The 13,844-nt window shown below is 47.4% G+C and overlaps 1 protein-coding gene across 1 annotated transcript in view; it reads left to right on the forward strand.

Moving 5' to 3' along the window:
• Positions 1 to 13,844, forward strand: part of LOC311231827 (nucleosome-remodeling factor subunit BPTF-like) — a gene marked incomplete at its 5' end in the record, with an annotated part of 142,956 nt that overhangs the window by 103,591 nt on the left and 25,521 nt on the right. Inside the window, 3 exons of the mRNA XM_084318449.1 lie at positions 1,295 to 1,399; positions 6,801 to 6,962; positions 12,381 to 12,463. Coding sequence (XP_084174575.1) covers positions 1,295 to 1,399; positions 6,801 to 6,962; positions 12,381 to 12,463 — 350 coding nt within the window. The remainder of the gene's footprint in view (positions 1 to 1,294; positions 1,400 to 6,800; positions 6,963 to 12,380; positions 12,464 to 13,844) is intronic.

Here is a 13,844-nt window from a genome sequence, read left to right on the forward strand (position 1 = left end):
ACACAAGAGTGCGTTCCACTCGACTCTGCGCCAAGTACCCACCTGGCTACTTTGCATAACGATAGCTCAGGTCGTCAGGTGTGTTCAAATACTACAGTTGGACCATTCAACACAAAACCTGTGAATGAAATGTGTTACATTCCATTCCTTTTTTTTTTATCCTCTTTTTCTCCGCCTGATTTTTCTATTTTTCTCCCCGTCCCAATTTAATCGTTATGCCAATTCCCCCCCTCCCCTACCTGGTCGCTGTGCGCATGTTCCCCCTACTGGTCGGTACAAGGGAACCCCCTGAAGTCTACCACATGCTTCCTCCGACACATGTGGAGACAGCCAGTGACTCTTTTTTCACCTGGCATCGAGGACTCTATTTTCTTTGCATCTTTGACAGTGAATAACACCATGCATAAGAAACTGCCACTGAGCTCGTTCAGTACCTTCTTGAGATCACGTGTACAAAATCTCTTAAGGAAATGAATAAAGGGAAGATGATTAAACAGAAGGTTTTGTAGATACAGTACTGAATTCTGCCATCCACATGCTATTTGAAATATTATTATAGAATATAGAATATCAGGCCTATAAATGACCTTATTATAGCCAACTTGCACATCCATGGATCGGGCCAAATCTACTCTTTCAAATGGCAGAGTTAAATCTGGATTTACTATCACCAGGCGTGCAGCAAGAACCGAGAATGAAATCTACTGTATGTACAGTTCCATTCTTTTGTGGATATGTTTCCGCCATTTTAGATCGTATTGCAACAGGGATTGTTGCTAAATGTTCACAGAAGGTAGACACACTAACTGCGCTCCAATCTATGCCAATAACGTTCCGTTTTGTGGTCGATAATCCAGAGAAATAAAAAATTATAATCAGGAAGTAATTTGCTTGCAGGAAGCTGGAATCGGCTGGGATGGGTCGTTTTTCAAAATGTCAACGCTCATTGAGAACTCTGGATGCCCTCTCCACATACGACTACAAAACCTTTAGTGATGCTAATTCAAAATGGGCGGATATTTGCTCAATTATAAAGACATTCCATAAACTAAAACCTCACTAATAACACTTTAACCTATTGGCGTGCCGCACAGGCTAAAGAGGTTCAGAACAGTAGACTATTGGAAAATGATTTTGGTCGGTCATGCACATCCCTACTATCAACCTTCATCCCGGACTGGACCCTGATTTAGGTTCCTATTAACCTTCATCTCTGGTCATTGTGATCTATGGATCAGATCTACTGTCTCATGTTGACCCCTGACCCTCCTGACCCCCTGTGTTGCTGCTGCAGGTGCTGGCCCAGCTGCAGGCGGCCGGGGGCTCACTGCCCCAACACATCAAGCTCCAGCTGCCCGTCCAGGTGCAGCCGTCTGGGGCCTCTGCTCAGGGAGGACAGGTAAATCAAATCAAATCAAATTTATTTATAAGGCCCGACAACACACGTTAATGTCCCCATGGGCCGTACATGTCTTCTTTAAACAAGTCAAGAAGAAACATCACAAGAACACCATAAGGTCCAACAAATTTAAAATAAATGCAAATAAATGAAAGAATGCAAGCCCTCCCAGACATACCCCACGCGAAGGTAAGGAAAAACTCACTAAAACCTAACAATAGGGAAAAAATGCTCCACAGCCAATGTGGAGGAGAGAAACCTTAGAAGGGCCATTCAAGGGGGGATATCCCTTCTTAGATGTCGGTGATAGTAGTGTTGCAGACTAACCGTTGGTAAGCATGCACTCAAGTGTGTAGTGAAACAGAGATGAGTGCATGCAATAGCAACTGAACATTTTGAAAGATTAAAGATAGAGCTGATAGCGATAGCAACTGAACATTTTGAAAGATTGAAGATAGAGCTGATAGCGAATCTATTTGAGGCACAGGGGCGGCGCAAAAAGAGGGTTGCGTCCTCCCCGTCTTAATCACGGGACATTCAACACTCCGGTCATTGCTCAGAGACAGCCGGAGACAGGGAGACAGGAGGGCACGCAGAGAGGGTCGCATCCTCCCGGCCTTCATCACGGGACGTCCGACACTCCGGTCAGCACTCCAGGGGAGGAGTTCGAGAGTTCCCATGTTTGTGGTGCTGCAAAAAAGCAGACATGGGGGAAAATAAACTTCCTAACTAAACTAGACAGATTAATCTAAAGGTCAGTCCCCGACCAGGTGAGATCAGGGTAGGTTGAAGGAGAGAGAGAAAAGATGGGTCTTAAGCAGGGATTTAAAAGCTTCGACAGAGCAGGCGCCCCTGATGACGGCAGGTAATTTGTTCCACAGGTATACACTTATTCCTCTTGTTTTGATCTTCTCCGCTCAGGGAGGACAGGTAGACACTTATTCCTCTTGTTTTGATCTTCTGGAGCTCAGGGAGGACAGGTAGACACTTATTCCTCTTGTTTTGATCTTCTCAAGTGTCCAAATTATTTGTGACTCAGCACAGGTCCTTTTTGAGGGATCTTCAATTTTCTAAATAAGCCATCACTTGTACAAATCGGGCGGAGAGAGAGAGAGACGTTACGCGCGAGTCAGTCTGACTTGCGGAGTGCGCACTGCCAGCCATTTATGCGAAGGAGAGATTCAGATGCAATTTAACACAAACTGCTCCAAAGATATTAATGTTTCTCAGCATATTTTCACACCGCCAACAAAGTAGCTTACTGGGTCCGTTGTCTTGGAATGGATTTGGTAGCTCATTTCTGCGCGTCTCCAACACTTGAGACCTGAGTACTTAAGCCACTCCCTTGCGATGCAACTGTAGTTCTTTATACTGCGTTAAGCCACTCCCCTGCAGTGAAACTGTAGTTCTTTATACTGCGTTAAGCCACTCCCCTGTGACAACTGTAGTTCTTTATACTGCGTTAAGCCACTCCCCTGCAGTGAAACTGTAGTTCTTTATACTGCGTTAAGCCACTCCCCTGTGACAACTGTAGTTCTTTATACTGCGTTAAGCCACTCCCCTGTGACACAACTGTAGTTCTTTATTTAAGCATTACATCACACGCAGGAGTGGTTTGTGACCAATAAACCATGCCTAGGGGTGGTTGTTAGGCCCGAGGCGCAGCCGAGGGTCGTTAGACCCCCCTAGGCATGGTTTATTGGTCACAAATCACGACTGCACGTGGTGTAAAGCTTTTATACAACTGCCAGATTCATCCAACCTTATTTCTATACAATAAACACACATTAATCGAAGATTTATTGAAAAAACCATCCGCCAGAAAAAGTAGTTCCCACAACTCCATGTGGAAGCAGCTTGAAGTGCATCCAACCAAACTAACACATCCAACTGTGTATTATTGGAATGATTGAGAGAAGTTGCCTCATGTGGAAGCAGCTTGAAGTGCATCCAACCAACTAACACATCCAACTGTGTATTATTGGAATGATTGATTGAAAATTTATTAAAACGTTTTCTTTGCCCTATAGGAAAAAAACGTTTTCTTCGCCCTATTTTTTTATTTATTTCTTTTAGCCTAAACTTAACCAGTTGGAAACCAGGGGTACAGTAATAAAATTAGCAATCAACCAATCAATCAATTCAATAGACCATGCTCACTTAAAACAGCGCTGCTTCTCTCTCAGTCTGACTCCCCCGCTGTTGCAGACAGGAGTGTGTGTGTGTGTGTGTGCGTGTGTGTGTGTGTGTGTCACAGTGTGTGTGTGCGTGTGTGTGTATGTGTGTGTGTGTGTGTGTGTGTGTGTGTTTGTGGGCGCCAGCGTCGGACAGTGTGAGATGAACGCTGCAGTCAGTGGGAAGGAAGTAGACATTTAAATCAATCAATTAATCTATCAATCAAACCGCGATTTTTCTTTTGTTCTAGATTGACTCAAGACCCATCAATTACATCATCCAACATTGTTTAAAATACTAACACATTCCCCTTGACAGAATCGCTTCATATTTAGTCGTTATGGTGCTTTCAACATAACCATTTGTTGTCCGCGATCCTGTTTTCTCCCGGAGTGAGCCGGGGAGGGTTATGTGATTTGGTTGTGGGCGGGTCCTGAGCCCAGGACCGTGGATTGTTGCCAATAAAGACGTGTGAATGGCCAATCAGAATCGAGAAATTTGCATGCCGTTGTATAAACTGTGTTAAGCCACTCCCCTGCGATGCAACTGTAGTTCTTTATACTGCGTTAACACATCCAGTGCCGTTCACGAGAGGTCGCTGTGGGCTGTGTGTGCCAGTGCTTTAATGCAGGGGTTCCCAAAGTGGGGGTCGCCAGATGATAAAAATTTTAAATATTCAAAAAATAATAATAATAATCATCTTTTTTTTTATGCAGTCAGGCCACTGAACTTAGAAGCCAGGCCAGGCCAGTGTTTCTAGTTGCAGCAGCGCAAAAGTTAGATAACCTAGGTGGGCAACAACCAGGAGATAACTGCAACAAGTTGGAGAACTATCTCTCTCTCTCTCTCTCTCTCTCTCTCTCTCTCTCTCTCTCTCTCTCTCTCTCTCTCTCTCTCTCGCTCTCACACATACACAAAGGGAGCCGCATGTGATTGGTGGAGGCGGGACCCTTACAAAAAACTGTTGTTGCTAATCATTGACACATGCTAGCCTGTAATAATCCCCCCCAGAAAAATCTACTTTGCATTTGATATATTGCAAATATATGCCATCACAGACACTGGCATTTAAAGGGTTAGAATTATAAAATGAATATGTGGTGTTATGATCAGGGCTGAAGTTGAATAAAAGATTGTATTTTTTTCAATCTGACATTACAAAAAACTGAAAATCCATCTAAATCAGTGTTGTTGCTAATCATACATATGCCAGCCTGTTTTTTAACAATAATTTGTGATGCCATCACAAACACTGGCATTTAAAGGGTACAAATAAAAAGATTGTCTTTGTAACAAACAATTTCCTGGTGGGGGACCCTGCTTAAAAAGTGGCCTGACTGGGGCTATATTTTGCACTATATTTCCTGGCCTGAATGATTTCCCCAGTCCGGCCCTGGTTAAAAGCCTCCAATGCTTATTAGTGTGTGTGTGTTTGCATGTTTCAATCATACATTTCCATTTATATAAAAAATAATAATAATAATTCGATTTTCTTTTTACCTCCTATAATAGTGGGGGTCGCGGCTCTCTGACACAGTTATTTGGGGGTCGCGGCCTGAAAAGTTTGGGAACCCCTACTTTAATGAACGGGGATACATGCCGGTGTCTGCAGTGCTAAAACTATATTAAATATTATAGCTATGGATCTAATAATATAGTCGATTGTCATTGAGTTTCTTCTGGTCAAGATGCAAAAAAAAATTTTTTTTCATCCATACATTCCCGTTTTATACCGTGGTGAATGAGTCAAGTCAAGTCAGTTTTATTTATATAGCACATTTCCAGGCAGCGGCAGCTGACACCAAAGTGATTCACAAGCAAGTTGATAAAAACAAAATAATGTGATGCAAGGTATAAGATTAAAAACATAGCAAAGCAATGAAAGCAACAAAAACAAATCAATATGGTGCAAGATATAAGATTAAAAACATAATAAAGCAATGAAAGCAATAAAAACTGGTAGGACACAGTAAAACAAAGAGGATAGAAGGGCCAGGGGTCTAGTGGTGATTAAGTAGGGGGGAAGGCCAAGGAGAACAGGTAGGTTTTCAAGAGTGATTTAAAAGCCTGCACGGTCTTCGCGGTCCGTACGCTGAGGGGGAGGCTGTTCCACAATCTAGGCGCTGCGGTGGAGAAAGCTCTGTCTCCCCTAGTCTTGAGCCTGGTTCTGGGCACCACCAATAGCAGCTGGTCAGCTGATCTGAGGGATCGGTGGGGGGTGTGGCGGTGCAAGAGCTCGGACAGATAGGGAGGAGCCGTGCCATTTAAAACATTTAAAATCGATCCTAAAGCTAACAGGCAGCCAGTGGAGCGAGGCCAAAACTGGGCTGATGTGTTCGTGTTTTCTTGTTTTGGTGAGGAGGCGCGTGGCTGCGTTCTGCACCAGTTGTAGGCGGCGGAGGAGGGATTTGTCGATGCCCGTGTACAGAGCATTGCAGTAGTCGAGGCGAGTGGTGACAAAGGCATGTATCACCGTCTCTAGTTTACTTTGGGAGAGGTATGCCGTTGTCTTCGCCAGGAGTCTAAGATGGTAAAAACTGTTTTTAACCACGGCGCTGACCTGTTTGTCGAATTTAAAATTGCTGTCGAAGATGACCCCGAGGTTCCTGACAGAGGTGGAGAGGTTTGGACCCAGGGGACCAAGTGCGTCAATGAGGGGGGCCGGGGGGGCACTATTAAAAACAATGACCTCGGTTTTCCCTTCGTTCAATGTCAGCGAGTTTTCGGACATCCAGCACTTGATTTCTGCCAGACAGTCGAGCAGTGGTTCTATTGACGTCTTCCCTTGGGTGGGCTTTAAGGGGAGGTAAACCTGCACGTCATCGGCGAAGCAATGGAATGAGATATTGTGTTTTGCCAAGATCTGGCCTAGGGGGAGTATATATAGGAGGAAGAGAGTGGGACCCAATATCGAGCCTTGGGGCACCCCGCAGGTGAGGGGGGCCACAGTAGAGTAATTCTGTGTAATCCCAGGAAACGCCGCTAAGCAGCGTTTATTGCATGTCACTAGAAACCGTGCCATTCCTCGCTTGGATGTTTGGCGAAAAATGTAGCCCTGAGGCGCTAGACGCTCGCAAAGTGCCGTGACTTCATGCGTTCCCGCCGGCGGGTACGCCGGGTCGTATATATGACCCAGTGCACGTTAAGAGGTTAAAATGCATCTATTGTCCATTGAAACGACTATTATGAAGTAGATCCATACTGACTGGTGCTGTGTTCTCCCCAGATGGGCAACGTGGTGACCATCCAGACAGCGTCTGTCCAGGAGCAACTCCAGAGGATACAGCAGCTAAGAGAACAGCAGCAGCAGAAGAAGAGGCAGGCGGCTGAGGCCAAGAGGGAGCAGGTCCTCCACGCTGCCAGCCAGTCAGACATCATCCAGAAACAGGTACACTAGCAGGTCCTCCACACTCAGACAGACAGACAGACATCATCCAGAAACAGGTACACTAGCAGGCGCTCCACGCTGCCAGCCAGTCAGACATCATCCAGAAACAGGTACACTAGCAGGCGCTCCACGCTGCCAGCCAGTCAGACATCATCCAGAAACAGGTCCACTAGCAGGCCCTCCACGCTGCCAGCCAGTCAGACATCATCCAGAAACAGGTCCACTAGCAGGCCCTCCACGCTGCCAGCCAGTCAGACATCATCCAGAAACAGGTCCACTAGCAGGCCCTCCACGCTGCCAGCCAGTCAGACATCATCCAGAAACAGGTACACTAGCAGGCCCTCCACACTCAGACAGACATCATCCAGAAACAGGTCCACTAGCAGGCGCTCCACACTCAGACAGACAGACAGACATCATCCAGAAACAGGTCCACTAGCAAGCCCTCCACACTCAGACAGACAGACAGACATCATCCAGAAACAGGTCCACTAGCAGGCCCTCCACACTCAGACAGACATCATCCAGAAACGGGTCCACTAGCAGGCCCTCCACACTCAGACAGACAGACAGACATCATCCAGAAACAGGTCCACTAGCAGGCCCTCCACACTCAGACAGACAGACAGACAGACAGACAGACATCATCCAGAAACAGGTCCACTAGCAGGCCCTCCACACTCAGACAGACAGACAGACATCATCCAGAAACAGGTCCACTAGCAGGCCCTCCACACTCAGACAGACAGACAGACAGACAGACATCATCCAGAAACAGGTCCACTAGCAGGCCCTCCACACTCAGCCAGACAGACATCATCCAGAAACAGGTCCACTAGCAGGCCCTCCACACTCAGACAGACATCATCCAGAAACAGGTCCACTAGCAGGCCCTCCACACTCAGACAGACATCATCCAGAAACAGGTCCACTAGCAGGCCCTCCACACTCAGACAGACATCATCCAGAAACAGGTCCACTAGCAGGCCCTCCACACTCAGACAGACAGACAGACAGACAGACATCATCCAGAAACAGGTCCACTAGCAGGCCCTCCACACTCAGCCAGACAGACATCATCCAGAAACAGGTCCACTAGCAGGCCCTCCACACTCAGACAGACATCATCCAGAAACAGGTCCACTAGCAGGCCCTCCACACTCAGACAGACATCATCCAGAAACAGGTCCACTAGCAGGCCCTCCACACTCAGACAGACAGACAGACATCATCCAGAAACAGGTCCACTAGCAGGCCCTCCACACTCAGACAGACAGGCAGACATCATCCAGAAACAGGTCCACTAGCAGGCCCTCCACACTCAGACAGACATCATCCAGAAACAGGTCCACTAGCAGGCCCTCCACACTCAGACAGACATCATCCAGAAACAGGTACACTAGCAGGCCCTCCACACTCAGACAGACATCATCCAGAAACAGGTCCACTAGCAGGCCCTCCACACTCAGACAGACAGACAGACAGACAGACATCATCCAGAAACAGGTCCACTAGCAGGCCCTCCACACTCAGCCAGACAGACATCATCCAGAAACAGGTCCACTAGCAGGCCCTCCACACTCAGACAGACATCATCCAGAAACAGGTCCACTAGCAGGCCCTCCACACTCAGCCAGACAGACATCATCCAGAAACAGGTCCACTAGCAGGCCCTCCACACTCAGACAGACATCATCCAGAAACAGGTCCACTAGCAGGCCCTCCACACTCAGACAGACATCATCCAGAAACAAGTCCACTAGCAGGCCCTCCACACTCAGACAGACAGACAGACAGACATCATCCAGAAACAGGTCCACTAGCAGGCCCTCCACACTCAGACAGACAGACAGACAGACATCATCCAGAAACAGGTCCACTAGCAGGCCCTCCACACTCAGACAGACAGACAGACATCATCCAGAAACAGGTCCACTAGCAGGCCCTCCACACTCAGACAGACATCATCCAGAAACAGGTACACTAGCAGGCCCTCCACACTCAGACAGACATCATCCAGAAACAGGTCCACTAGCAGGCCCTCCACACTCAGACAGACAGACAGACAGACAGACATCATCCAGAAACAGGTCCACTAGCAGGCCCTCCACACTCAGCCAGACAGACATCATCCAGAAACAGGTCCACTAGCAGGCCCTCCACACTCAGACAGACATCATCCAGAAACAGGTCCACTAGCAGGCCCTCCACACTCAGCCAGACAGACATCATCCAGAAACAGGTCCACTAGCAGGCCCTCCACACTCAGACAGACATCATCCAGAAACAGGTCCACTAGCAGGCCCTCCACACTCAGACAGACATCATCCAGAAACAAGTCCACTAGCAGGCCCTCCACACTCAGACAGACAGACAGACAGACATCATCCAGAAACAGGTCCACTAGCAGGCCCTCCACACTCAGACAGACAGACAGACAGACATCATCCAGAAACAGGTCCACTAGCAGGCCCTCCACACTCAGACAGACAGACAGACATCATCCAGAAACAGGTCCACTAGCAGGCCCTCCACACTCAGACAGACATCATCCAGAAACAGGTCCACTAGCAGGCCCTCCACACTCAGACAGACATCATCCAGAAACAGGTCCACTAGCAGGCCCTCCACACTCAGACAGACATCATCCAGAAACGGGTCCACTAGCAGGCCCTCCACACTCAGACAGACATCATCCAGAAACAGGTCCACTAGCAGGCCCTCCACACTCAGACAGACAGACAGACAGACAGACATCATCCAGAAACAGGTCCACTAGCAGGCCCTCCACACTCAGACAGACATCATCCAGAAACAGGTCCACTAGCAGGCCCTCCACACTCAGACAGACAGACAGACATCATCCAGAAACAGGTCCACTAGCAGGCCCTCCACACTCAGACAGACATCATCCAGAAACGGGTCCACTAGCAGGCCCTCCACACTCAGACAGACAGACAGACATCATCCAGAAACAGGTCCACTAGCAGGCCCTCCACACTCAGACAGACATCATCCAGAAACGGGTCCACTAGCAGGCCCTCCACACTCAGACAGACAGACAGACATCATCCAGAAACAGGTCCACTAGCAGGCCCTCCACACTCAGACAGACAGTCAGACATCATCCAGAAACAGGTCCACTAGCAGGCCCTCCACACTCAGACAGACAGACAGACATCATCCAGAAACAGGTCCACTAGCAGGCCCTCCACACTCAGACAGACAGACAGACATCATCCAGAAACAGGTCCACTAGCAGGCCCTCCACACTCAGACAGACATCATCCAGAAACAGGTCCACTAGCAGGCCCTCCACACTCAGACAGACAGACAGACATCATCCAGAAACAGGTAGCAGGAAAGATTGTCAGAGTAGGAGTACTGATCTGGGATTAGTGGTAAGGTCACATGACCATATGGAATTTCACTGGTAAACTGGTCTGAAATCAGCACGTCTATTCTAAGAGACTCGATCCACACGGGACCCTGGTTAACACGGCCAGACGGAGCGCTCACATAGGTGGGATGGTGTGTGTGTGTGGGTGTGGGTGTTGGAGTGATAGAGAAAGCGGCATTCCATTCCTCCCCCTCTTTCCCATATTTTTAACATCACAGTGTGACTTCCCACTGTTCTTCTATCTAGGCGTGTGTGTGTGTGTGTGTGTGCGTGTGTGTGTGTGTGTGCGTGTGTGTCTCCACCCTCAGCTAGTAGGGGCCTCCGTCTCTGACATCGGTGCATAAACACTGCTGACGCCCCAGTCCGCTCCTAACACTGGCTTATTGACACTGCTGCTCAGTCCCCGTCACTGGCTGTCTGATATAACATGACTACTGTCTGTGTGTGAGGCTGTGGTCAGATCCCACCTGTAGAGCTGTGGTCAGATCCCAGCTGTAGAGCTGTGGTCAGATCCCACCTGTAGAGCTGTGGTCAGATCCCAGTGCCTGGTGGATTCAGCCTCTAAATAAATAAATAAATACAATTGCAAAGAAAACAGCAAATACAATGAACTTAATAATTGTAAGTGCTTAACTGCTCTGATGTTTTAATAATATGCAGATTTGTATCATTAATACCCAAATGTCATTAGAATATGCCTCATTTCAGCCTTTTCATAGTGGAATGGTTTTCTAAACCAGTCGAGCTAGAACCTCTGCAGATGTTTATATCGTGTGTTTAACCAGACCTCATATCTGATGGACAGATGTTTATATCGTGTGTTTAACCAGACCTCATCCCTGATGGACAGATGTTTATATCGTGTGTTTAACCAGACCTCATCCCTGATGGACAGATGTTTATATCGTGTGTTTAACCAGACCTCATCCCTGATGGGCAGATGTTTATATTGTGTGTTTAACCAGACCTCATCCCTGATGGACAGATGTTTATATCGTGTGTTTAACCAGACCTCATCCCTGATGGACAGATGTTTATATCATGTGTTTAACCAGACCTCATCCCTGATGGACAGATGTTTATATCGTGTGTTTAACCAGACCTCATCCCTGATGGACAGATGTTTATATCATGTGTTTAACCAGACCTCATCCCTGATGGACAGATGTTTATATCGTGTGTTTAACCAGACCTCATCCCTGATGGACAGATGTTTATATCGTGTGTTTAACCAGACCTCATCCCTGATGGGCAGATGTTTATATCGTGTGTTTAACCAGACCTCATCCCTGATGGACAGATGTTTATATCGTGTGTTTAACCAGACCTCATCCCTGATGGACAGATGTTTATATCGTGTGTTTAACCAGACCTCATCCCTGATGGGCAGATGTTTATATTGTGTGTTTAACCAGACCTCATCCCTGATGGACAGATGTTTATATATCATGTTTAATCAGACCTCATCCCTGATGGACAGATGTTTATATCGTGTGTTTAACCAGACCTCATCCCTGATGGACAGATGTTTATATTGTGTGTTTAACCAGACCTCATCCCTGATGGACAGATGTTTATATATCATGTTTAATCAGACCTCATCCCTGATGGACAGATGTTTATATCGTGTGTTTAACCAGACCTCATCCCTGATGGGCAGATGTTTATATTGTGTGTTTAACCAGACCTCATCCCTGATGGACAGATGTTTATATATCATGTTTAATCAGACCTCATCCCTGATGGACAGATGTTTATATATCGTGTGTTTAACTAGACCTCATCCCTGATGGACAGATGTTTATATATCGTGTGTTTAACTAGACCTCATCCCTGATGGACAGATGTTTATATATCGTGTGTTTAACTAGACCTCATCCCTGATGGACAGATGTTTATATCGTGTGGTTCTCCAGCTCTTGTCTCCTGTGTGAATAAAGTTATGATGATGATGATGATGATGATGATGATGATGATGATGATGATGATGATGACCTCGGCTGTGTGTTTCATGGCAGGTGGTGATGAAGCACAACGCTGTGATCGAACACCTGAAGCTGAAGAAGACCATGACCCCTGCGGAGAGAGAAGAGAACCACAGGTTAGATACCTGTCTGTGTGTCAGAGAGAGAGAGAGAGAGAGAGAGAGAACCAGAGGTTAGATACCTGTCTGTGTGTCAGAGAGAGAGAGAGAGAGAGAGAGGGAGAGAGAAGAGAGAGAGAGAGAGAGGGAGAGAGAGAAGAGAACCACAGGTTAGATACCTGTCTGTGTGTCAGAGAGAGAGAGTGAGAGAGAGAAGAGAGAGAGAGAGAGAAGAGAACCAGAGGTTAGATACCTGTCTGTGTGTCAGAGAGAGAGAGAGGGAGAGAAGAGAGAGAGAGAGAGAAGAGAGAGAAGAGAACCAGAGGTTAGATACCTGTCTGTGTGTCAGAGAGAGGGAGGGAGAGAGAGAGAGAGAAGAGAACCAGAGGTTAGATACCTGTCTGTGTGTCAGAGAGAGAGAGAGAGAGAGAGAGAGAGAAGAGAGAGAGAGAGTGAGAGAGAAGAGAACCAGAGGTTAGATACCTGTCTGTGTGTCAGAGAGAGAGAGAGAGAGAGAGAGAGAGGAAACGATCGTTATTGCTTTAACTGCAACCAAATAAGAAAAGGATTTCCCTTCCAGACAAATAATGATAAGTATCAACATGTCTTTTAAACTAAATGTATAAAACAGGCGTGTAGTTGACCCTGAAGAGCATGTGTGTCCGTAGTGTCCCTCACCATGCCCTCACCATGCCCTCACCATGACCTCACCATGCCCTCACCATGACCTCACCATGCCCTCACCATGCCCTCACCATGCCCTCACCGTGACCTCACCGTGCCCTCACCATGCCCTCACCGTGCCCTCACCATGCCCTCACCATGCCCTCACCGTGCCCTCACCATGTAGTAAATATAGGAACACTGGTCTGTGGAGACTGTGCCCTCGGCGCCCAGACAGTTCACACAGAGGTGCGTTCCACCTGCCGTTTTGTTCACAAATGTAAGCTAACGTTTTTGCTAGCATAAACAAACAATCTTTTTCTATGTTGGCTGAACACGTTGGCAAACAGGTTGTTTCAACATGAGGTGGTGTTTACCGTCCCGTGTCCCTGGACAGTTCAGGTGGTGTTTGTGACACACACACCACTCCCCTAACGAGAGAGAGAGAGAGAGAAAGAGAGAGAGAGAAACCTCCGAGTGACCTATCTCGAACCCTGCCCTCTTTTCTTGATCCTCCAATCACAACTGTCGCTTACCTCGGACAAACAAAGTTCTGAGGTCTGGTGATGATGTCACTGGGATGTAAGATCTGGGGCTGCTCCAGAGACGATGCATGGGGTTCAGATTACACCCAAATGAGGTAAAATAAGATTAGATATTCCTTTATTGATCCCCTTGGGGAAATTCAGGCATCATAGCAGCATGGGGGAGGGGGGGGGGGGAGGTAGTAGAAGAC

Source organism: Notolepis coatsorum (genome assembly GCF_963971535.1).
Source record: "Notolepis coatsorum genome assembly, chromosome: 7".
Lineage (NCBI taxonomy): Eukaryota > Metazoa > Chordata > Actinopteri > Aulopiformes > Paralepididae > Notolepis > Notolepis coatsorum.